Source organism: Saimiri boliviensis, chromosome 3, assembly GCF_048565385.1.
Source record: "Saimiri boliviensis isolate mSaiBol1 chromosome 3, mSaiBol1.pri, whole genome shotgun sequence".
Classification (NCBI taxonomy): domain Eukaryota; kingdom Metazoa; phylum Chordata; class Mammalia; order Primates; family Cebidae; genus Saimiri; species Saimiri boliviensis.
This window is the reverse complement of record NC_133451.1, coordinates 140,092,070-140,119,711: the sequence shown is the minus strand read 5'-3', so window position 1 is coordinate 140,119,711 and position 27,642 is coordinate 140,092,070. Positions and strand designations below refer to the sequence as shown.

Genomic DNA, 27,642 nt, shown 5'->3' with positions numbered 1-27,642 from the left:
GATTAAATTACAGATACTAAAAAATGCTTAAACTTAAAAACTTAACCCACTTTTTGGATAAAACAACTCAACTATTCTTTAATATCTTTATTTATAAGTTAATCTATAGATAACAGATTGATTATAATCACTATTTGGGGCTTTTTAAATCTTAAAACGAAAATTTTATTTTCCCTTATATTTCTGGTCTCCTAAGAAAAATTTTTGTTTAGTTCTGAAGTACAGGTTTAGTATTTCCTTCGTGACAGTTTGTGGGTCATAAACACATCATTTTTATTTATTTATTTACTTTGTCTTTATTTAACCTCCTAAAAGATGCTTTTGGAATTTAGATTGGCAGTTGCATTTCTTAAAACCAGTAAGGTTATTGTTCCACTATCTTCAGGCTTTTATTATCATTGTTGAGAAATCAGTTATTTTATTGTCCTTGCTTTGGGAATATTTTTTCTCTACTTTTCTTATCCTTTTTATTTTACTTTTTTTACTTTTCCTTTTTTATTCTCTTTTTGCTGGCTTTTCAGAATTGTTTCTCTTTTTGTTTGGTTTTCTTCATCTTCACTATGATTTCAAAGTGTGTATTTCTTTGTATTAATCAAATTTAGGATTCATTGGGTCTCATCATTTCTGAAATATTCTCAGCCATTGTCACTGTAGATGTGGCCTTTGTCATATCCACAAGAGAAAATATTCTTTCCTTTTTGGACTCTGATTATAGGAATATAAGATCTTGTCAGATTTTTTATAGTATCATTCTTACCTACCATTTGTATTTTATTTCTCATTGCTCTGTGTTGCATTCTGGATAACTCACTCCACGACTTACTTCTTCTCTGCTGCATCCAATATGCTACCAAGTATGTTCATTGACAATATATTTTTCCTAGAATTTTTGCTCTTCTATTTCAAATTTATGTTCCTTTTTTATAATTTTCTATTTTCTGGAGAGATATTCAACTTCTCATTTATTTCTTTAAACACATGGAATATAATTGTTTTAGTATTCAAATTCGATCATTTCAGTATCTGAATCTGATTGAAGCTATTACTACTGTCTATTTTTTCAGCTGGTTTTTGTACCTTTTGCATTGTTACCTTATGCACTTAGCTATTATTGACTCCTTACTTGTTACTGTCCTTAAAAAATAATTTGTGTAAGTAACATTTATTCAACATGGTTCATATTTCCTTCTGTCAGCATCTTGGGCATTATCAGTTGCAAACAATCTTAAACTACATCATAACCTGAGGTCACCTGACCAAGATAAGCTTAGTCAAACCTAATTTGCACAAGTTGCAAATTTATGCAAGATTCTATGCGGCCACAGCTTCTAGTGGATTTTTGTCATTGCTGTTTTTATTTTTTCTTCAGCAGCAAAGAAAAGGGCCCTTCCTTTTCTTAACAGTTCCAATTATCGGCTAGTGATGGAATGGGTTCCATTCTAGTTTGCTCTCACTCTGGCTTAATGCAGGGAGGTTCTTTTATGAAGATCTCTATCATGGACAGACCCTAATCCTTGACTGTTTCCCTTATCTGAATGCTTGATTTTCCTATGTGTGCAGTGTGAACAATGCTTTCATGGCATAAACAAGTGTGACGCTCCAATATTTCGCCTCCTATTCTGGATATAGTTGGTCAAACAAAAACTGATCTGTGGGGTTTCCCCACTGTTTTTTAAGTTACTTGATGACTTTTAAAAGATAATTTATTAAAAATAATTTATTTTTATTTCAAAAAGGATGATTTATTCAAATAATATTACCCCACACACACACACCCATTAATGGAGATAATTACTTCATTCAAATTGTCAAATTACAAAAGCCAGGGCTTAATAGGTTTCATTTACCCACAAACTAAAGCAAATCACTATTCTAAGGCCTCCATTTCCTTGACTGCATAACAACTTTTAAAGACTTACTAAGTATTCATCTGTCCATAAAATAGATAGCTAGGAAATGCTGGACTGTATTTAAATCTCTTGTCCATAAAATAGATAGCTAGGAAATGCTGGACTGTACTTAAATCTCTTGATACAATAATCACTGTCAGGTCTCCAAATATCTTTTACCCAACTTTAAAAGGATACACATTTAGACACAGTATTAAAACAAGGAAATCCACGTGTCTCGATGGTTTGATATAGCTATTATAAAGAGCACAGTGTTTGTGTTTTTTAGGAATTGTTTCACAAGCCTTGCTTATCTATTAAAAAATAAACTACAAATGACTTAAAACAATCAGATAATTTACTACCAAAAGATAGTAGGCCCTATGTTATGGATTCAATTATGTTGCCCAAAAAGGTATGTTGATGTTCTAACTCTGTTACCTCAGGATATGACCTTATTTCAAAATAGGATCATTGAAGATGTGATTAGTTAAATTAAGATGAGGTCAGATTGGAGTAGGGTGGGCCCCAATACAGTATGTTTTATGTCCTTACAACAAGAGGAGAGACACGCAAACATACAGGAAGGCAATTGTGTGAAAGTCAGAAGCACGGATTAGAAATATGCTTCTATGAGCCAACTAACATCATGTGCTACCAGAAGCTAAAGAAGACAAGGAAGATTCCTCCACTAGAAGCTTCAGAGACAGCATGACCCTTCCAATACCTTGGATTCAATAAATTTCTGGATTTTTGTTTTGTTTCTTTTTGTTTTTATTGTCTTTTATTATTGTTGTTTTGTTTTTGTTTTTTGAGACAGACTCACTCTGTCACCCAGGCTGGAATGCAGTGGCATGATCTTGGCTCACTGCAACCTCCAACTCCTGGGTTCAAGCAATTCTCCTGCCTCAGCCTCCCAAGTAGCTGGGATTACAGGTGCCCGTCACCACGTCTGGCTAATTTTTGTATTTTTAATAGAGACAGGGTCTCACCATGTTGGTCATGAGGGAATGTATTCTCTTCCCAGGTCCACAAGGAGGGGTAGTTTCAAGGCAAGAACTTCCCAGTGCCATACTTCCACCCACATCTCCATCAGGGGACTTAGAGATCTTTAATTTTCACATGCATGAAAAAATAATCGAAGTCAATCACTCCAGTGGAAGTTTAAAGGAACTTCTTTCATGGGCCAGGAAACTTAAATGGGGTGAGAATTTCTCCCAGGTTAAAAGTCCCCTTCCTCAAAAAAAAAAAAAAAAGTCCCCTTCCTCTACCTCATGTGGACTCCATATCTGATCCCCTCTCACGACACATGAGAGCTGCTCTCTGTTTCTTTCTCTTTTTTTTTCTCTCTCTCTCTGTCTAAATAAATCACTTTCTGCAAAAACTCTTTGGGGTCTACTATTTACTTATGAGCACACCATGTCCAGCAGGGTCCTCTACATTCTTGGGTGAGTGAGGGACCAAGAGCCTGGAACAACATAGCTCAAGACGGAGTAAGCTGAGCCTCCCCCAGGTCCTGGAACCCAGTCTCAGTCAGGCTGGTCTCGAACTCCTGAACTCAGGTGATCCACCTGCCTCACCCTCCCAAAGTGCTGGGATTACAGGTGTGAGCCACTGTGCCTGGCCTAAATTTTTTTGTTTTTAAGCCATCCAGTTTGTGGTAATTCATTACCACAGAGCCAAGAAACTAATGCAACCTAGTTTTACATCTGTTGCAGAAGTTATAAGACTATCATTTAATATAAAAGTAAAAATGGTTAATACATTTTATGTTAAATATTTGTGTATCAACTGTAATTTCTTCAAGGAAACTTGCTTCTTGGCATTTATTTGCTTTAGTTACTCAAAAGTTTGTTATACACCTTGTGGAGGAAAAATACAATTTTGCCCCTTTTTCTTCTTGAAAATAATCCAAACCAATAATAAAAGTGAAAAATCAGAAATTCAAATTCCTTACATTAAATCAGAGGACATCCATAACCCTAACACACAGGGAACAAACTTGCTAATATAAATGAAAGTTAAAATGGAAGTAAAAGGCGAGGAAGTTAAAGATGCCTATGGTTACAGATCTGAGACAGCAGAAAATTGCTCTGAAAAATAAGTGGTCACATCCTGAGGGACAAATCCATTTGAGAAAAAGGGAGATAAAGTGCTTATTCCGACAGCAGAAGCACACTGGACCACATTTTCACAAGGTCTCAAGGAACCGAAAGGTGGAAATAGATGAGGAATCTCACAGATAATTCATATCTTTAGGACTCAACCTCCAATTGAAGCAGAGGTTAAGAAGAGCTACTCAACCAAGTGAGTTGCCCTTCAATGTGGAAATAACCTGGCTAGGAGAAATAAAGGTTAAAAGAATTCATGCACATACACAAATTTGTGTCATTACGAGTGTTTCCCGTTCACATGGAAAACTGCTCTGGCTACTCTCACACACAAACTTCCCTACAAATGGCTGGTCTGGGAAGAATTCATCACATGAAAAAAGAATAAAAATTTAAAAATGAACAAAGAATGTATATAAAAATATTGCAGTAAGAAAATGGAAAAGGTACAAAAAGATATGGCAGATGAATGACAAAAGAAAAATGTTGCTAAGGAAGAAAAATGTTGCCACAAACATTATAAATATTTTGACTAAACATATTGCCTAAGAAGGTTTTAGGGGCAACCACTTAGAATGGCAGTCATTAAAAAGTCAGGGAACAACAGACACTGATGAGGATGTGGAGAAATAGAAACATTTTTACACTGTTGGTGGGAGTGTAAATTAGTTCAACAACTGAGGAAGACAGTGTAGCAATTCCTCAAGAATCTATAACTAGAAATACCATTTGATCCAGCAATCTGATTACTGCATATATATCCAAAGGATTATAAATCATTTTACTATAAAGACACATGAACACATATGTTTACTTCCTCACTATTCACAATGGCAAACACTTGGAACCAACCCAAACACCCATTAATAATAGACTGGATAAAGAAAATGTGGTACATAAACACCATGGAATACTATGCAGCCACAAAAAAAATGAGTTCATGTCCTTTGTAGGGATATGGATAAAGCTGGAAACCATCATCCTCAGCAAATTAACACAGGAAGAGAAAACCAAACACCACATGTTCTCACTCATAAATGGGAGTTGAACAATGAGAACACATGGACGCATAGAGAGGAATATCAAACACTGGGGTCTGTGAGAGGGTGAGGGTAAAGGGGAGGGAGAACATTAGGACAAATACCTAATGAATGCATGCATGGCTTAAAACCCAGATGATGGGTTAATAGGTGCAGCAAACCACCATGGCACATGTATACCTATGTAACAAACCTGTACATTCAGCACATGTACCCCAGAACTAAAAGTAAAATTCAAAAAAATAACAAAGAAACCATAGCATTAAAAAAAAAAGATTTGGGGGCAAAAAAGTATCACTTCTATTAAAAGAACACACAAAAAGGATATAAAAGCTGAGGAAGATAATGGTGAGACAACAGAGATTATGACTTGAGCCAACAGTTAAATAAAGTAGCAAAGGAAAAAAAATAACATTGTTTGCAAAAATGAAGATAGAAGATAAAACAATGAAAATAGGATTGATAGATGTGAACAACATGAAACAAAATAAAGAATTTAAAAGGAGTAAAAGAAAAATGATAGACATGATAAACAGAAAAAAGAAGAAAGGAAACAAAACCATAGAAAACATGTTAAAGACATAGTTTAATAAAAAGTTACTGAAGTTAAATGAGATTAAAATCTTTAAACTGAAGGACACGCCTTATCTCAGGGGAAAGGAATTGCCACAGTAAGATTCTCATCAAAACAAATCTCAGAAATTTTACAAGAATACAGAAATAATCCTTTGAATAGTCAGGCAAAAAGAACATCTGCCTATAAAATGCAAAGCTACAGACTAGAAGGCAGTGAGGAATGTTTACAAAATACTCAAGGAAAATAAGTGTAACATGAGATTTTTTTATCCTAGCCTAAATTATAAAATCAACAAATATCTTAACTAAACAAAATTTGAGAGAGAAAATAAGTTGGTAAATGATGCATCTGATTTTGACACATTATATAGCCAAGGGGCAAAATTATCTAAGAATTTCCAGACAGCAGCTACACAGCATTAAACCCTTCTAAAGGCAAGGTCTTATGTGATTGCAGGGTTTCATACCCATGATGCCAACTTCTCTCTCTTTCTATGTACATACATATATTTTATATATGTATATATAAAATATATATAAAATATATATATATATATATATATATGTGTGTGTGTGTGTGTGTGTGTGTGTGTGTGTTTGTGTGTGTTTGTGTATATATATATATTTCCTGCACATTTCTTCAGGCTTGTTATATTGTATGTGTGTATGTATGAGCATGAGTATAGAAAATAACAGAACAGTTCGTGCTCCTATTCTGCAATTCTCTGTCTGAGCCATGGATCAGGCATGAGCAGAAGGAAATTGAGAACATTTGAGGTGACTGTGACATTAAATTTTTAAATTAGACATGAGTCTGACACATTTACCAACATGGTCATACACTGAAATGTGGACCTGTACATTTAGAGGCAGTTTTATAAATTAATTATTTATTATATAATATTATATAATTAATTATAATTTATTATAAGATCATGGGTAATTAATTCCACAGAATGCTAAGTAATTTAACATAATTGTCCTTTTCCCTAGTACTCTTGGAAAAAAATCCCCAGGGTAAGTTGGGAGAGCTCAGAAGGGACCCAGGAACTTTTGAAAGAATTTTGCAGGTGAATTAAGGAGAACCTGGAAGTAGACTGAGAACTCTTGAGGAAAAATAAGAACTCTCTAGGTTAAGTTGGGGGAGCTTGGAATTAGCCAGAGAACTCCTGAAAAAAATATCCCAGGGTGAGCTGGGGGAGCTCAGTAATATTAGGGTAACACAGGACAAGAATCAAGCAAACACAAGGCTTATTTGGTGTGGTCTGTTTGGGCTTCAGTGCATTTTTGCCTTGGAGCCATTTCGGAGAGCCCATGAGGAAGAGGATTCAGGAGAGAAGACGGAATATGATGAAGTATGCAGAGAAATTATAGAGCAAAAGAATGAGAAGTCAAATGAGAAAAAGTTGTGCCCATCAGCTCCCCCTCAGTATCTTGTCAAGGGATGGCCAGATCTTCCGAATATTTCTCCATTAAAGGAATTGGAAGCTACCTAGAAAGTAAAACTAGCTGATCCTGTTGCCATGCAGGTTCTTAGTAATACAGCACATGGTTCCATCCAAGCCAGAATTCACCAAGAGAGAAAAGAGGGAGATTTAGAAGAGTGGCAATTTCCAGTTATTGTACTTGTCACAGCAGGGACAAGTATGGGTTGCTTCTGAGCCCTTTCCCTTCAAATTGCTGAAGGAGTTTACACAGGCCATTAGCCTATATGGGCCTGGGTTTCCATTTGTGCTAGGATTATTAGAGAACGTAGCCACTTCTTACCAGGTGATTCCAATAGAATGGGATCCTTTAACCCAAACTTGTTGATCTCCCTCTCAGATTTTACAGTTTAAGACCTGGTAGACTAAGAAGGCTAATATTCAAGCTAATATAAATGTTAATGTTCAACCTCCAATTAATATTGCCATGGAACAGCTTAGGAACTGGTACATGGGCTGCTTTGCAAGCCCAAGCTACTACGGCCAATTTAGTCATAGAGCAGATTAGAAAACCATGTTTAAGAGCTTGGGAGAAAATTAAATCAGGAAGTGGGGAAAAAAAAAATCTTCTTTCGAAGCTGGTAAGCAGGGGCTGAAAGAGCCATATGCTGACTTTATAGCTTGAATGCAGGAAGCTGTAAGAAAGGCCATTTCAGAAACAGAGGCACAGGACTTTGTATTACACATACTAGCATTTGATACTGCTAATTCTGAATGCCAGGCTGCTTTACAGCTACTTAAAGGGAAAGCTCATTTAGGTTATATTAAGGCATGTGATGGAATAAGTAGGGGGAAATTTATACAACACTACCTTATTGGCACAAGCAATGGCAGGTTTAAAAATAAAGGAGTTCCTGGAGCATGTTTCAACTATGGGAAAAAAAGGTCATACATAAAAGAAATGTAGAAAAGGACAAAAAACAAGGCCTTTACCTTCTTTAAAGCAAAAGGGTACTGAGCATGGAGTATGTCCCAGATGTAGAAAAGGAAGGCATTGGGCAAATCAATGTCATTCAAAATCTGACATGGAAGGAAATCCAATTTTGGAAAATGGGTTGAGGGGCCCTCACTGGGGCCTATCCAGAATGAGCTATTCTCTCATCCCTATACAACATTTGTTTCCCACCACAGCTGGGAGCACAGCAGATTTGTGCAGATCTCAAAAAGTAAGCATTTTACTGGGAGAACCACCGCAAAAAAATATCTACAGGAGTTTGTGGCCCTTTTCTCCCCAGAACCATGGGCTTACTTCTAGGAAGATCTAGTCTTAATGCTCAAGGAGTTCAAATTCATACAGGAGTTACTAATGCAGATGTTATAACAGAAATTCAACTTGTAGTGTCTCCATTCCTTGGAATGCTGAGCCTGGGGAACGCATAGCACAGTTACTAGTTAGACCAAATGAGAAAACAGGAAAAAGTGAAACTAAAGGAACAAGAGGATTTAGATGTACAAACAAACAAGACAGAGCAGCATAATGGGTAAATCGAATTATTGGTAAACGTCCTACATGTGAAATTATAATCCAGGGAATAAACTGTAAGGCAATTAATCTCGTGGTGAGATCCACTCACAAATAATTGGAAAAAGGCAATGTAATAATATGGGGTAGAGGATTTGCTTCTGTTTCTCCAGGTCTAAATCAGCAACCTGTGTGGGTACCATCCAGACATTTAAAGCTTTCACGGATAGCTGAGGAAAACCTGAAGAAAGCAGGACAGCCTGTTACTATGAGTAACTTGATTGGTAGCCATGATGGCAGTTATCACCCTTGCAGTGAGTATTTTTGGAGTTAGGGTAGAAGTAAAAGGAAGTTTCACATATTCAGTATATATTCTTTCCTTCCTTTATTGACATATGATCTCTGGCCTTAGTATTTTCCATAATAATTTGGAAAATAAAATAACAGTGTTTCAGCTATCAAAACCTGAATACAGATAAGATAAAAAAATGGTTCCCTAAGTTAAAAACATTAATCTGGGAAGACTGTTGTGGTAAAGGCTGAGATGCTGTGCAACAATTCCTATGGAATTATTATTGGTCCCCTAGGGGATACTTAGCATTGATTGCACTGGTCAGTGCTCTTGTAGTAACACAAAATTCAGATGGCAGATAAAGAACTACAATTATTTAGAATTTATACATACTGAGATTAACAACTATATTGTCTGGAGAAATGGGGAATTAGTAGGACCATGACTAAAAATAGTATGGCTGATCATAAGAGGCAAATAAAAAAACTTTGAAAAATACTATGGCTCTAAAGCCAATAAAAGTCTGGGAAGGAAAATATAATAGATCAAGCCCTAATTTTTATTCATTAGAAGTTTATAAGGAATAAAAGCTCTTTGGATTCAGAGCTGTGTTAACTCCCCCATGTCTTTTGGTAGTGGGAGAGTTACAGATTGACTTTATTAATTCTAAAAGTGTAATGAGACTGAACATAATTGGGAGAGAATAAAATATTACCTGGAAGAACATGTTGGAAACCTATCACTGGATGTGAGAAAATTAAAAGAACAAGTTTTTCAGGCTTCCCAAAGCACATCTAACTTTGATTCAGAATCTGAGGTGTTTGAGGGGGCTGCCGATGTATTGGTAGCCCTAAAATCTGGGTGAAAACACTTGGAGAATCTAGGATTGCTGTTGTGATTGTGTTTTTGATCTGTTTTGTTTCTCTTTGTGTAGTCTACAGGTATGGATCCCAAATCCTCCAAGAAATAGTTCACCAAGATAAAGCTGTGCTTGCTTACCTAGTTTTGTTAAAAGAAAAAGGGGCAAGATGTTGAGAAATGTTAAGTTTATGAATATTGAGAAATGCTGAGTATATGATAAAATATATTGTTTGCTATAGAAAACTACTTGGAGCATTCCAAAGTGGCATTTACTCCCCTGGAAAGGGGGCTAAAGCCAGGAAGCCAAGTGGTCTTACTCAGTGGATGCCACCCCATGGAGCTCAACAAGCTGGCTTAAAATTCTTGCTGCCAACAGAGCAGTCTAATAGCCAGCTAGCTATTAGACAGATTCTTCACTATGCAGGTCTTTTCATTCCCTGGAAAGGGGTTGGGCACATGGATTTGGACACTGAAGCAACAGTTGTTTTGTTGGACCTATGCTCTGGGCAGTCAGAATTGCAGTGCTACAGAAACCCATATGAATGTGGTGGAACAATTACAGGGCCTCACAGATGGAAAGAGTCAGTAGCTACTGTCCTCTGGCATAGGACACACTCTAGTAGTAGGGCCAGCTTCAAGATGGTGCCATTCCATAGCAACTTAAATCATAGAAAAGGAGGGTATTGAACATGGGCCCCTAACCCAAGAATATTCAGCAGCACAAACTCCTAGCAATTCTCCAAATTGTCTTCAGGTCCTGTGAGGACAGAGCTCTCCTGTAGTAAACTACTGGCATCTATGGCAGTAATGAGGACCACTGAGGGATCCCCACCTTACCTTTTCCTTGTAAGAAGAAGTCTTCCTTGACTCTGAGCTTGTTCTACCAGTGAAGACAGTGTATCAGAGACATGGTGCCTCAGTTACCTTTCTATAGTGCTGTCCTGTACTTCCATGCTCCACAGATTTTGCTGCTCCTCTGGTGCTATCCAGCAAACTTCCTCAGTCACTCCAGATGAAATATACTTGTTTATTTGTTGTTTTTGTCTCTCTTTGTGGTGAGACAAATGCCAGGCAAATCTAGTTGGCCATGTTATCACTTGTCTATGAGCTCATTTTAGAGAGAGATGTCTATCCTAACAGGTCTCATTCACCTTATTGAGAGAAGAATTCTAACAGAGGTACTATTTTTTCAAAAATTATTCCAAACAATAGAAATAGAGAGACTCCTTCCTAACTCATTTTATGAGGCCAGCATCATCCTGATACCAAAACCTGGCAGAGATACAACAAATAAAGAAAATTTCAGGCCAACATCCCTGATGAACATCAATGCAAAAATCCTCAATAAAATACTGGCAAACCAAATCCAGCAGCACACTGAAAAACTTATCTACCATGATCAAATCAGCTTCATCCCTGGGATGCATGTCTGGTTCAACATATGCAAATCAATAAACGTAATCCATCACATAAACAGAACCACGTATCTCAAAATAGTAAGAGCTATTATGACAAACCCACAGCCAATATCATACTGAATGGAGAAAAGCTGAAAGCATTCCCTTTGTAAACCAGTACAAGACAAGGATGCCCTCTCTCACCACTCCTATTCAACATAGTATTGGAAGCTCTGGCCAGGACAATCAGACAAGAAAAAGAAATAAAGGGTATTCAAATAGGAAGTAAGGAAGTCAAACTGTCTTTTTTTTGCAGATGACATGACTGTATATTTAGAAAACCCCATCCTCTCAGCCCAAAAACTCCTTAAGCTGATAAGCAACTTCAGCAAAGTGTCAGGTTACAAAATCAATGTGCAAAAATCACAAGAATTCCTATACACCAAAAATAGCAAATATCCAAATCAAGAGTAAATTCCTATTACAATTGCTATAAAGAGAATAAAACACCAAAGATACAACTTACCAACTTACAAGAGATGAGAAGGACCTCTTCAAGAACTACAAGCCACTGTTCAAGGAAATAAGAGAGGACACAAACAAATAGAAAAATATTCCATGCTCATGGATGGAGAGAATCAACGTCATGAAAATGGCCATATTGCCCAAAGTAATTTGTAGATTTATTGCTATTCCCATCAAGCTACCATTGAGTTTCTTCACAGAATTGAAAAAAAAAAAAAACTACTTTAAATTTCATAGGAAACCAAAAAAAGAGCCCATATACACAAGACAATCCTAACCAAAAAGAACAAAACTGGAGGAATCATGTTACCTGACTTCAAACTATACTACAAGCTATAGTAACCAAAACACCATGGTACTGGTACCAAAACAGATATACAGACCAGTGGAACAGAACAGAGGCCTCAGAAATAACACTACATATCTACAACAATCTGATCTTTGACAAACCTGACAAAAACAAGCAATGGAGAAAGGATTCCCTAATTAATAAGTGGTATTGGAAAAACTGGCTAGCCATATGCAGAAAACTGAAACTTTACCCCTTCCTTACACCTTATACAAAAATTAACGGAAGATGGATTAAGGACTTAAACGTAAGACCTAAAACCATAAAAACCCTAGAAAAGAACGTAGGCAATATCATTCAGGACATAGGCATAGGCAAAGACTTCATGGCTAAAACACCAAAAATAATGGCAACAAAAGCTAAACTTAACAAGTGGGATCTAATTAAACTAAAGAGCTTCTGCACAGCAAAAGAAACTATGATCTGAGTGAACAGGCAACCTACAGAATTGAAGAAAATTTTTGCAATCTATCCATCTGAGAATGGGCTAATATCCAGAATCTAAAAAGAACTTAAATTTACAAGAAAAAAGTAACTCCACCAAAATTGGGCAAAGAATATGGGCAGACACTTCTCAAAAGAAGACATTTATGCAGCCAACAAACACATGAAAAAAGGCCCATCATCGCTGGTTCTTAGAGAAATGCAAATCAAAACCACAAAGATATACCATCTCATGCTAGTTGGAATGGCGATTATTAAAAAGTCAGGAGACAACAAATGCTGGAAAGGATATGGAGAAATAGGAATGCTTTTACACTGTTGGAATGTAAATTAGTTCAACCATTGTGGAAGACAGTGTGGCGATTCCTCAAGGATCTGGAACTAGAAGAATACCATTCCCAGCAATCCCATTACTCGGTATATACTCAAGGAATTATAAATCATTCTAATATAAGGACACATGTACACATATGTTTATTGCAGCACTATTCACAATTGCAAAGACTTGGAACCAACCCAAATGCCAATCACTGATAGACTGGATAAAGAAAACGTGTCAAATATACATCATGGAATATTATGCAGCCATAAGAAAGAATGAGTTCATGTTCTTTGCAGGGACATAAATGAAGCTGGAAACCATTTTTCTCAGCAAACTATTACAGGAACAGAAAACCAAACACCATGTTCTCACTCACAAGTGTGAGATGAATCATGAGAACATATGGGCACAGGGAGGGGAATATCACACACTGGGGCCTGTCAGGGGGTCAGGAGCCAGGGGAGGAATACCATTAGGAGAAATAACTAATGTAGATGATGGGTTGTTGAGTGCAGCAAACCACCATGGCACACGTATACCTATGTAACAAACCTGCATGTTCTGCCCATGTATCCCAGAACTTAAAGTATAATAATAAAAGGATGTGAATTAATATAAGTAAATGCTGAAGTAAAATTAAGTAACAAATATTAGGACCTCAAAGAAAGTGTTTGGTCAGACCTGATCAATATGAAGAGCAAGAAGGCATACCACTTAATAGAAATCTATAAAATAAATGCAATGTAATATAGAGAAAAGCAGCAAAAATAAAGTTTTTTTTAAAGAAATAAAGTTGAGAGTACTTCAGCAAAATTATCCAAAGAGTAAGAGGGAAGAGGAGTGAAAAGTGAGAGAGAAAGTAGCTAAATAATCAATATCAAGAATGAAAAAAAGAGCTATCAGTAGGGATGTTATTATGAACAACTTTGTAGCAATACTTTTGACAATTTAGACATATCTTTTCAGACATTAAAACTGATAGAAAGTGAGAATTGTGTTATTAGCTCTAATCTGTGATTTCAAAATTTCATATAAAGAAATCTCCAGGCCAGGTGGCTTCACTAGTGATTTCCTCCAAATATTTAAGGGAAAAAAAAGTACAATGTTACACAAATTATTTAAGACAACAGAAAAAGGGGCAGTACTTTCCAACTTAATCTATACTGCCATAATCTCAATATCAAATTCTGACAAAAACATTATAAAAAAGAAAAATTACAAGCCAACATATCTTTCCAATATAAACAAAAATAAAAACCTCAACAAAATGTTAACCAATTGAATTCAAGTCACGTCTATCCCAGAATTGAAGATTAGTTTAGCATATGAAAATCAATGTGTGTAATTCACTCTATCAAGAGAACAAATTAAAGAAATAATTTAATCGTCTTAAAAGATTATTTTAAATCATTTGATAAAATTTAGCACTGATTCATGATTAAAAAAAAAAACTCTTGGCAAAGTAGGAATTGTTTTAATCTAATAAAGAGGTTCCATAGCACACATTATACATCATAGTTAATGTTAATAAATATATAAAAAATTCATTCTGAGATAGGGGTTGAGGAGGAAAGCTTCTCACCACTCCTATTTCATATTGTGCTAGAGGGTTTAAACAACACAGTAAGATGTCAAAACAAATCAATAAAATGTATAGAACAGGAAGAAAAGAATAACTATGATCATTCAAATACAACATGATTGTGTATATAAAAAGTTCAAGAGAATCAGCAGATAAACTCTTGAATATGAAATACAAGGTTCATGTAAAAAGATCAACTACACAGTAAGTCCTCAACGCCCTCAATCGGTTCTTGAAAACCGTGACTTTAAGCGAAATGAAGTATAATAAAACCAATTTCACCACAAATTAATTGATAAGAAACAAGAGTTAAGTTCCTGGGGCATATTTCTGGTCACAAAAACATGAAACTTCTAAATAAAAACCAAAACACTTCCAACAGTAAACACTGAAATAAATGTCAACTAGTCATACATTTAAGAAAGGTAATAAAAAGCAAGATAATTATTTACCCAACTATTCCAATTCAGTATTGTGAGTGTCCAAAGCATACCCTGGCAGCTCAGGGTGCAAGGCAGGAACCTACCGTAGACAGAATGCCAGATACCATCCCATCACAGGGAGCGCTCACACATACACCCACACTCACTCACATGGGGACCATGTGGACACACCAGTTCACCTCACATGCACATCTTTGGGATGTAGGGAAAAACCAATGTGTCTAGAAAAAACCCATACAGATAGGGGAAGAATGTGCAAACACCATAGAGATAGTGGCCCCACCCAGAAATTGACTTTTTTTCCTCATCAGTGTTATTTAAAAATGATGTCATTCAGGCACCTGCTGTATTTCTATGATATGGATAGGCTTTGTATCTCCAGCCAAATCTCATCTTGAATTGTAACCCCCAAGTGTTAAGAGAGGAACATGGTGGGAAGTGATTGGATTATGGGGGTGGTTTCCTCCATACTGTTCTCATGAGAGTAAGTGAACTCTCATGAGATCTGATAGTTTTATAAATGGTAGTTTTTCCTGCACTCCCACATGTTCTCTCTTGCCTCCATCATGTAATATGTGCCTGCTTCCCCTTCTGCCATGATTGTAAGTTTCCTGAGGCCTCTCCAGCCATACAGAACTGTGACTCGTTTAAACCTCTTTCTTTTACTATATATATATAAAATATATCTATTTTTATATATTTATATATAAATATATTTTATTTATATATACTATTTTATATAAATATGTTTTATTTATATAAATATTTATATATTTATATAAAATATATATAAATAAAATTATGCATTCCTATAGTATATATTTATAAACATATAAATATATTAAACCTCTTTTACTATATATAAGTATATATTATATATGGTAAACATATAAATATATATGAATATATTTTTATATATATTTATAATATATTTATATTTATATTTTCATATTATAAATATATTTATATTATATTAAAGATAATATAATATAAATATATTATAAATAATATATAAATATATATTTTTTAATATATTATATATATATAGTAAAAGAAAGAGGTTTAAATGAGTCACAGCCTGGCAACAGAGTGAGACTTGTTCTCAAAAAAAAAAAACTAAACTCTCTCTCTCTTTCTTTTATTTTATTTTATATATTATATATACAATAAAAGAAAGAGAGAGTTTTGTTTTGTTTGTTTGTTTTGACACCAAGTCTCACTCTGTTGCCAGGCTGTAGTGCAGTGGTGCAATCTCAGCTCACTGCAACCTCCGCCTCCTGGATTCAAGTGATTCTCCTGCCTCTGCTTCCTGAGTAGCTGAGACGACAGGCACGTGCCACCACACCGGCTAATTTTTGTATTTTTAGTAAAGACAGGGTTTCACCATGTTGGTCAGGCTGGTCTCGAACTCCAGACCTCATGATCCACCCACCTTGCCCTCCCAAATTGCTGGGATTACAGGCCTGAGCTACTGCACCCAGCCTCCTTTATAAATTACCCAGTCTCAGGTGTGTCTTTATAACAGTGTGAGAATGAACTAATACATTTTTATTCCAAAAAATGAGGGCAGAGGTAAAATTTTATTCATCACTTAAAATAGCATAAAAATGTTATATACATAGAAATAAATCTTTAAAAACACAGAAAACTATAAAATATTTTAAGACAACTTTTAAAAGGCCCAAGTGAATGTAAGGATATATATCCATCTAAAAGTTTCTAAATGTGTCTCAATTCTTAACCTACCTGGAGGCAAGTTAGTTTAAACAAATGTTATCTTTGTAACTAATAACTGAATGGTTTATGATATTAAAATTTAAAAATATGAAAATAAAAAATTGGACAATGATGGAAACTCCAAAAAGAGCAAAATAGCCATTCTATTGTCTTAGAGGGGATCACACTATTTTTAAACCTTATTATATTTAAATCAATAATATTTGATAATCAAAGGTATCTTGAATAAAGTGAAAAGATAAGCATCAATATCATAGACAAAGAATTAGTATCAAGAATTTCATAAAACTCCAAATATAGGGTGGAAGCAATACAATAAGATTAGGGAGGGGCACATAACTGGATGTTATCAATGTTATAATCCTGTTGTGCCAGATGACTTGGTCTTTCATAATATTAAATAATACAAAAAGAAACAAAGAGGACATTCATGACAGTGATAATAATGCATCATGAATCAATGATTTATAGTAATCTAATTCTGGATACCTGAGGTCTGACAAAAAATACATGATAAAGAGGATAGATAGACGATGGGTGTGTGGATGGATAGACAGTTATGGACCATACATACATAAATACCTACATACATAGAATGAGAGAGAGAGATAATAAGAGCAAGAAAGAGAAAAGGTAAGTCTAAGTTTTTTGTTGTTTTTAATTCTAGGTGAGTTCTAGGCCACCAGGAATAGGTATGAACCATGAAAGTAAACTTTAAAGTTTAAACTCCTATGTAATATAGCTTTTTTATATTTTTTGAATTTAATTATTTTTATACTTTCTTGCCAGTTTGGCCAGATTTTAAAAATTGTTTTTTCACATTTAATCAGCATGATTAGGTATGCTGTACTCAGAAGTCTTTCTTTGCATAGTTGTTTACCATATTCTCAGAAAAAGAGTCAATGAAACAAAAACACGCCAATGAATTTTTTCAGTTGTATTTTTAATTAAAAATGAAAACAGCATATTTGAGCTCCCCAGGGCCAGATAAAAATATCTATTCTAATAAATTAGATAACTTTCTTCATTGGATAGAAAAAAATATAATTGTTATAACACTTTTACAAAATAAAATGCCAGTACCTTAATTCATCCAACAAAATATAGTAAGCCCTTCTATTTGCCAGACATTGTTCTGGTTCTAAAGGATTTAGTATGAACAAATCAGTCAATGCTAACTGCCTTTATGGAGATGATATTTTAGCAGGAGGAGGCAGACAATACCAGATAAGTAACACAGGCAGTGTATCTTGATATCTTAAATGCTAGAAATAAAAGAAAGAGAAGTAGGTAGGTCTGGAGGATGTGGCTGTGCCTATGACAGAGAAGTCAGGAATGGCCTTACTGTTGGGGAGGCCTTTGGGCAAAGCATGAAAATAGTGATGGATTGATACCTGTAATCTCCAAAGAAACAAACTTCCCAGGCAGATAGAAGTTCCTGAGTTCGACATGTTAGATTGGAAATGCCGATTAAAAATCCAGGTTGAAATGTTAATTAAGCAGTTGAACGTAAGCTGGAGTTTTGGAGAATAACTAGGCTGGAGATAAAGGTATGGAATCATCAGTCTATTAATGGGACTTAAAGCCATCGTCTGGATAAAATTACCAAGAGAATGTATTCAGCTAGAAAAAAAATTAAAAACTTGATATCTGGGCCTACTGTGTCTACTGGGAGCCTGAGGCTGCCAGTAGGGATATTTTTTTTAATTGTTGGCATATAGAAGGTAGTCTGGTTAAATAGTAGTGCTCTTCGAACTGAGATTTTGGAGGTATTACAGATCATAACTATTGGAAAATATACGTTATTATGATGGAGGGTAAATCATGGGAGGAAAAGAGCTCAAGGAATGAAAAAGTGAATGGATTAAGAGATGATATCTATCTGGGATAAATATCACCAAAAACTATGAAAAGATTATTGTTAGAGAAAGTGACAAGGATCAGAGTCTACATTTCTTTAAAGATATGCAAGATTGGATACAAACTAATAGATTACTATAAGAAGGAGAGGACATTGTTTGATGACATGAGATTCAAAGCTGAGCATCTTAAGAAGAAAGGAGAATGGTTTGAAAACAGCAACGAGGAGCAAGGAGGAAACTGCCCCACCACCATTCCCAGAGGTATGAGGCATGGGAGAAAACAAACCCAGCGCCACTTGAAAGAATGGCAAGGGAAAAAATACCTTCAGGGCACAGATTTCAGTTAGACCGGCAAAGTGAAGGAAACACTCAGGTTAAGGATTCAGAGTTTTTGCTGGCTATGAGTTCAGGGGTACAATGAATGAATTTCAGGGGTGGGAGGGTTAAGGGATAAAGTCAGAAAAGAAGATATACCAAATATATAGAGTGGGGTTTTAGTGATTGCAGGTGGCCTGGAAGTCCTAGATGTCTTGAGGAGACTGATGTAGACAGAGCTTAAGTACATACTTAATGAGATCCACCTCAAGAGTCTGAAGGCTGTCAACTTGACAAGTAGAGAGAAATAAAGAATCTTGCCAGGAGCTGACTTTAGGGGATCCCTCTTCTCTCCTGCCAATGACTATGTAGAGATGTTTTTTAATATCTGAGAACCAGCAATTCTGAAAGAGAAAATTTTCTAACTTTTAATCTTTTTCTTTGAGGGCCATTTCATTCTTTACAGATGATGAAACGAAACCCAGAAGTTTGAAGAGATTTGCACCAGGCCACACAGAGAGCTGGTTGTTATGCAGAGCAATATTAGGTTTTTTTCTTTTGAAAACATCTCTTAAAGTGTTTATCTTAACACAGAGTTTCTGCCATGGGTTGGTTTCCTTACAGAAGCTTTGAAATAATCAGTAAAATGAGCACTTGAGGAATAGCAATTTAAGAGTGACCTACCAAATGTATCAAAATAGAAAAGCAAAAGGCAGAGTTAAGGTCTCCAGCAAGATAACAGTGACAATGGCAAAAATAGCACACTCCATGAAGGGCTACAGTTATTGTGATTAAACAAAACTATAAACCTCACTTCCTGAGTTCACAATGTGATAGTGAAAGTCAGTCAATGTTGTAATGGGGTGTGTCTTGTGATTATCGTTTAGGACAGGACCAAAGCTGAGTCATCAAACACCATGTTTTTGAGTATATTATGCATTATGATTTATATGAATGTAGGAAGTTGTGACTAATTATGGTAGCTAAATTTTATTATGCACCAGGAGGTACGTTATGCATTTGACAAGCATTATCTAAACACTTTCAGGTTGGAATTGGTATTATCTCTCATTTATCCAATGAAGAAATTGAATCAGACAGTAATTAAGTAACTTAGATAAGATTTCAAGCTAGAAACTGGCAAAGCCAGAATTCTAACCTCATTAGAGTAACTTCAGTGCCTTCACCATTAATCACTATGCTATACTGTTTTAAAAGGCAAGGCTTCAAAAGGAAATAAATGATTTTTTAATCAAATTGATATAAATCATAACATGCCTTATATCTTATGGTCTAATTTCCTTTTCTTTTTTCTTCAATAAGAATAATTATTTATTCTAAAGAAGAATTGAGGATCTCCAGTTCCAAAATGGCAGCATAGAAGCAAGCTAGCATAACCCCCTAGCAGTGCCAAGATTATCACCAGAAATGTACCAGAATTAGAATACAAAAATTATGAAGACAAGTCAGGGCCTGGGGCCACAATGAAGTGAATAAACTTCATGTAGGCAGTAAAAGAACTGGCACACCACATTGTCCCCGGCACGAAGTGTGCAAAAAATACTCCCCCAATCACTGTTTTGATACCGGAAAAGTAAGATCAAAGTGGACGACCAGCTTACTCACCATCTTGGATTCCCTGACAGGAGATGTGTCCCTCCCTTAGCCCACGGGAAGCATCATTAGTGCCTGAAAGGAGAAATATCCCTGAGGACAGGCAGAGACAAAGTGGGGATGCAGGACTACCATCTCCAGCCCTGGAAACTGCTCTAGAACTTGGCCAAAGGTCAAATAAGACTGGATCTTCAGCAGCACCGCACTCTGGGAGGTATGTTTCACAGGTCTAATGGCCACAAACCTTGGCCAGCCTATCCCACTGCTGGGATAGCCACACTGGGATTTCCTGCACTTAGGAAGAGCAGCATTCCAAACACTTACGATAGCTGAGACAAACCTGGGCTTAAAGTGTCATCTAGAACTGAAAAGGAGGCAGTTGCCTGGCAGTAAAGAATCTCTAAGAAAATATATCCAATAAAAAACAAAAGAAGCCAGAGAGAAAAGACAAAAATAAATAAAATAATAATAAATAAATAAGACCAAATTAATCTTGCAATGAAAAGGCACAGACATACATCCACAAGTAATAACAACAAACAGGGAACCATGAGTCCTCCAGGCAGACAAAGCAAGGATCCAGCAACCGACCCTAATGAAACAGCAATAGGTGAGCTCTTCAACCAAGAACTAAAAATAATAACTTTAAAGAAACATGGTTATCTCCCAGATAACACAAGAAAGCAATCTAGAAACTTATTACAGAAATTTAACCAAGAGTGAAATAATCTTTAAAAATTAAATAAATCTTGAAACTGAAAAATACATTTGTTGAAGTGAAAAATTCATTAGAACTCTCAACAACAGAAAGGATCAAGCAGAGGAAAGAATCAGTGAGCTCAAATGCAGACTATTTGAAAATACATGGAGAAGAAAAATAAAAAAGAATTACAAGCAAGAAAGATCACCTAAAAATATAGAAAATTACCTCAAAATCCTAAATCTAAGAATTATTGGCGTTTAAGAAGGAGGTCAGCAATAACAAAGAGTAGAAAGCTTATTCAAGGAAATAACAGAAAACTTTCCAAAACTTGAGAAAAAGATAAATATCCAGGTACAGGAAGGTCAGAGAACACGACACAGATTTGACTTAGTTAAGACTACTCCAAGGTATATGATAATCAGACTCCCAAAGGTCAAGGATAAAGAAGAATCCTAAAAGCAGCAAGTGAAAAGATGCAAATAACTTATAAAAAAGGTCCAATTCCTCTGGCAACAGACTTCTCAGTGGAAACCATACATGCCAGGAGGAAACAGAACAACATTCTCAAAGTGCTGAAATGGAAAAAAATATTGCCAGCTAACAATATTGTTTCCAGCAAAATTATCCTTCAAATATAAAAGACAGATAAGTCTTTCCCAGACAAGCAAAAGTGGAGATAATTCACTACCACAAGATCCATCTTACAGTAAATGCTAAAGGAAATTCTTCAATCTAAAAGAAAAAGACACTAATGTGTTTTAAAAATTGGAAGTTATAAAACCCACTGGTAAAATGAAGTAAAAGGACAAACCTAGAATACTATAATAATTGTTGTATAAAATCCACTCATAAATCTAGTATGAAGTCCAAAAGACAAATCTAGCAAAAACAATAATAGCTAGATTGACTTGTTAAAAGATTGATACTGTTCAAAAAAAAATTACAAATGGCCAATAAATATATGAAAAATGCTCATAGGAGACATGTCAATCAAAACTACAATGAAATGTCATATGACCCCAGTTAAAATGGCTTTTATCAAAAAGACAGGCAACAATAGATGCTGATGAGGATATAAAGAAAGAGAAACCTTTATACATTATTGGTGGGAATGTAAATTAGTACAGCCATTATTCAGAACAGTATGAAGTTTCCTCAAAATTTTGAAAAACAGAACTACCAGATGACCCAGTAATTCCACTACTGGATATCTTTAAAAAAGGAAATGAATATATCAAAAAGACATCTGCATTTCCATCTTTATTGCAGCACTATTCACAATAGACAAAATATGGAATCAACATATGTGCCCATCAACAGATGAGTTAAAAAAATGTAATATATATTATACACAATGGAATATAATTCTGCCATAAAAAAGAATAAAATCCTGTCATTTGTAACAACATGACTAGAACTGGATGGAGGTCATTAAGTGAAATAAGCCAAGCACAGAAAGATAAATATTGTATGTTCTCATTCATATGTGAAAGCTTAAAAAAATAAAAGTAGATCTCAAAAACAAACAGATTTGTGGTTATAAGAGGCCATGAAGGGCATAGAGGAGAAAAGATGAAACGAAGTTGATTAATGGATATAAACACATGAGTTGCTAGAAGAAATAAGACCTACTGTTAGATAGATCAGCAAGGTTACTACAGTTTACAATAATCTATTGCATGTTTCAAAATAGCTAGAAGAATGGAAATGGTTTTATCATAAAGAAAAGACAAACATTTATGGCAAGATGTCCCAGGAACACTGATTTGATCTTTACAAATTACACGAATGTATTAAATAATTGTGTGTATCCCCAAACTATGTACATGTGTTATACATCAACTGTAAAAAAAAAAAAAAAGAATCAAGTGATTATAATTTGAGTTCAGTAGATTATCATGTACACCAGGGAAAACTGTAATATCTACATTTCTTACTATTTACACATTATCTTATTAAATAGAGCTCAGTTACTATGTCAAATCTTCATTGAAGCTAGAACTTATTACGTAGAATTATAATAATAATGTGGAGAATAAGCTTTGTTGTGCAGACTTTTAGACTATAGCCTTAACATGAGCTGAAAACAAGGATAAAAAGTATTCATTATTTTTCACCAAACACACAAAGTATGGACTACTCTTATTCCAAAAAGTAAATATTTTTCACATTTTACTAATAGCTTACACAAAATTAGTTGCTGGCCACAATCTTTCAGATATCTCTAGCCTTACTTTAAATATGTGCAATTATAAAAGAGTCGTGTGGCTGAAAATAAAACAAAAACTTCACAAATAACAAATCAGTGAAAATCCTTATTCTTATTTGATTAAAGATAGATTTCATTTTAAAGGAAAAAAGAACACTACCCTATAACATTTAGAAAAAATGATTTTTATTGTAAAATTTTTTACTTTTTCAAAATATTCAAACTTCCAACTCTCCATGAGGTTATATGGGTATTGAGAGACTTATAATATCATAAAATGAATAAGCTCCTCAACAATTTGTTTTTAAAGCATATAACTAAACTGCATAACATTTTATTTATTTTTATGATATCTCTCTAGTCTATGTATAATCAATTTTTAAAAAGAACTGTAAAAGCTAGTATCTAGTATTTTCTCCATTTTCCTTTCTTTAGCAGTTATTGAGTTTTAGCCTACTATGCAGAGACAGACACACAGATAATATTGTAGTATACTTCACTTGGGTGGTTTTTCCTTTTTAATTTACATTTATTCATTCATTTGACATATGTTTTTTAGTGCCACATTTCATGTGTCATACACTGTAATAAGTATGAGAAGTCTTTTAGCTTCTATAAAGTTATGGTTCAATTAATAAACATTTCACATATCAGTAGAACATTTTTGCATGGGTAGAACCTTTAGCAAATTTCAAAACTTATCATATGGGTGACTATCAATTCTGCCAGCCTTTTCCATTCATAATTTCATAATAATCTGTAGCTAATAACCGATATTCTTTCAACAAATATTGTAGAAACATTTTCTATCTTTTGTTTAGCATTAAATGAACTATGGCCTAGCACTTGTATATAAGCTCCATAAACACAAAAAAATAAGACTTAAATGAATTTCAACATCCAAACTAAAGCCATGAGAATTGCCAAGTCCTTCAAAGAGCTAAAAAGCTTCTCTGAAAAATGATGACACAAATGATTCATCTGAGGTGGATGATACTTGAAGACAGAAGCTTTTATCAACCCTTAGATCATCCTAATATACTCTAAGTGTCACAAAATAAGTAGAACTTTAACTTACAGTAAAGAGCTATAGAACACAGCTTTCAGGGAGGTCTCATTTCAAGAGTATTATTTATTAAAACTATTACACCCATTAGACCCTAGCCTTGTATGAATATTTGCCTACATTTACTTCTACACATGTATATTCAATTCTAGAATCAATTGAGACCCACACATTATTGTATTACCCTAGGATCTCAAATTATCTAATAAAACCTTAAAAGAATTTAAGCTATGAACCAATGTAACAATCAAAATTGTAGAACACATCTATTGCATATCTTCAATATGACAGTATATTTACAAATTTCAGTTTTGATGAATATTGACTGGAATAATGAAAATGTGATGCATAAAATTGGTTTGGAAGTGAGTTTCCATTTAATGCTTGAATTCCTTCTATAATAATTCAAACAAATAAATGCTCATAAAATTATAAAGAACATCATAGGCAGAAATGCTTTGGGAACCCAAGGAGGGGTTTATTCAGCAAACTTTTAAAAATCTCTTCTGAAATCAATAAAAGTCCCACTTTACAAGAAAAGTTTTCCTTTAATGAGAGCCTGAAGCTCATGAGTAACAAGTTAAAAATAGGGAAAACTACAAAAAAGTTGCTTTGAATCAATAGCCCCCTAGGTCTTTAGGCAGTTCAAGTTCCAGAGAGTTTTTCAATCACACTTAAGAGACTTTAAAGAATCATCTATAGTCTCTTTTAAAGATTTGTATGTATTTTTTAAAACAACAATAACTCAACTGTAAATAAACTTTCAAAATTACAAGAATTTGTCTTCATAACTCACTACAACCTTCATATTTTTAAAAATCCAATCTCTCAATTTCAGATAAAGAAGTGGAAGACTAGTCATTAGTAGTTGTTTTCAAAGTCTGCTTATCTTTGATACAATATGTGAAATGAAAATAAAGAAAATAACTCTGTTCAATACTAGCTCTTTGTTTTTGTATTTAAATGAATGCAAAATAATGAAAATCGATGTGCTGCTGTCAACATTTATGCACAAGACTCACCAGGTTCTTTCAGAAGTTCCGAGGTAGAGGTCCCAGGTCGTAAGTAAAGATGGACAGGAAAGGGAGAGAGTGATTCCAACATTCTGTTTCCAAAACATGAAGGTAGATCTTTAAGTGATTTAATAATCCCTATTTTGTAATACAAATCTTCAACACTAAAATTATAGGACTAAATGCTAATCACAGGAAACCACTTGTCCTTGTCAATAGGCCTACACCTGTTGTTCCCTCAGTGCATTGCAGAGTAAATATTATTAAACAAAGACAGAGTGGTAACAAATTTTGTTGGTTCTGAGATGAATAACAAATAGGAACGTTTGCTTTCCAAATGAGCCCAAACTAGCAAAAAACAGGAAAATGAACGAGCATCATATCTGTCTATTTCTTCAGTGATTTACAAAAGATTTTTTAAGTAGCATGTTTTTCTAACATGATTTGGAGAGCTTCAATCCCAACAGCTGAATAAAGTCAATTACTACTTAGAAACCTTGGAAAATGTGAATAAGCAAAAAGAAAGAAAATTAAAATCTTCTCTAATCCTATCATCCTAATATTTTAGTAATAATTGCAAACCCTTCAATGCTTCCTAAAGGCCAGCATTTAAGGCACTATTCTAATCCCTTTTATATGTTTTACCTGATTTATTCCTCAAAACAAGCATGTAGGTATTTACTATTATGATATTCATCGTAAAAACAAAGAAACTAAGACATTTGGGGATTAGGTAGCATATCATTCAGATTATTCCAGCTAGAAATGGGTGGGTCAGGATTCAAATGCAGGCAGTAGTACTTCAGAATCCATATTACTATTTCATATTGATTTTATTTGTCATGTCATGATTAGCATGTTAAATATATTTCATACCTTTTCTATGTTTAAGTGTACAAAAATGCATATGAACTTTTAACCTATTATTTTGTACCTAATATATCATGGAGATCTTTATAAATGTACAAAGTTATATGTTGTTATTTTGGCTCATTACATAGAATTCCATGTTATTTTGGCCCATTACATAAAAATCGATTGTATGATTTTATTATACTGATGGCTTATTTACCAGTCTCCTTCTGTGGGATATTTACTTTCTTGTTGTTTCTATACAAGGATGAAAATCTTTTAACATTCGTATTTGTGCACCTGTCCAATTATTTCCTTGGGTTACTATAAAGGCCTAGAAATGAAAATGTTGGTTCAAAAAATGATATAAATCTTATGTAAATTTCCAGAAGTTTAAAACCTTTGCCCAGAAAAAAAGCATGGTGTATAAAGGAGGAGACTGTTCAGAGATTTACATTTGGCACATAGTAGGCACTCAGTAAATAAATAACAATAGGATCTATTAACTTAACTGTCACTCATGTGGTCATGCCCATGGAGTTGACCAAAAGACTGAGATATCCCTTAAATTGTATCAAGGGAAAATAGAGAGCCTTGAGTATGGCAATCAGTTTTATAAAATTCCATTTGAAATTCTAGAATATTTTTATATATCACGAAGAATGGTGCCAAGTTTTATTGATCAGGCATAATTTCCTTTGTTTTCTAATATCTGGTCCATACATTAGTATTATTTAATCTCCAAGTTAGAACTAATTATGTATTTTCAATTATTCACCATTAATAAAAGATTCTAATGGAAATAGACCATTCAACCACTTAAGCAAAATATTTTACAAATATTAAGATGAAATAGCAGTTGTTTCAACACAAATGTGAAATGCCATGAGGGATTCTATCATTATTTTTTAACATCCTCATTCTGTTACTAATTAAACTGATCAAAATAACCTAAACATGTCACATAACACAGGAAACCCACTGATCACAAAACTAGGTGAAGAAGTCCAGGCTCACTTGACTGAATTACAGAATGCATTTACTGAAATACAATTGTCATACTTTTAAATGAACCAAATAATATCAACTAAAAATTAGCACCAGTAAATAACTGATTAGTAAATGGAAATTTGGATGGGAAATTAAAATTTAGAATAAACCCATATCTATCATCATCATAAAAAGAGTATTAACGTAGGACAATCTTTGAACTTAGAATTCAAAGGTACGTTGAAGAACTTTACTTTCTTAAACTTATATTGAAATTGTAGAAGTATTAAATTGTGTTTTCCCTTCATGGGTCAAAAATAGACAGTTTAGAAAAAGGAAGAAATCATATATTTATAAAATTCAATCATGTTCATATTTTGCTCAAGGACATTTCTTTTGTTGGGTCAATATTTCAATAGTCAACCCAAAAATATTATAGTTGTCTTAACAATCAGTATTTTCTCAGGCATCTTCAGGATAATTTTAAGTTGTTTATATACAGCT

General features: G+C 34.4%; 1 protein-coding gene across 1 annotated transcript in view; it reads right to left on the bottom strand.

Moving 5' to 3' along the window:
- Positions 1 to 27,642, bottom strand: part of IQCM (IQ motif containing M) — a 405,329-nt gene that overhangs the window by 311,476 nt on the left and 66,211 nt on the right. Inside the window, 1 exon segment of the mRNA XM_039479166.2 lies at positions 25,306 to 25,413. Coding sequence (XP_039335100.1) covers positions 25,306 to 25,413 — 108 coding nt within the window.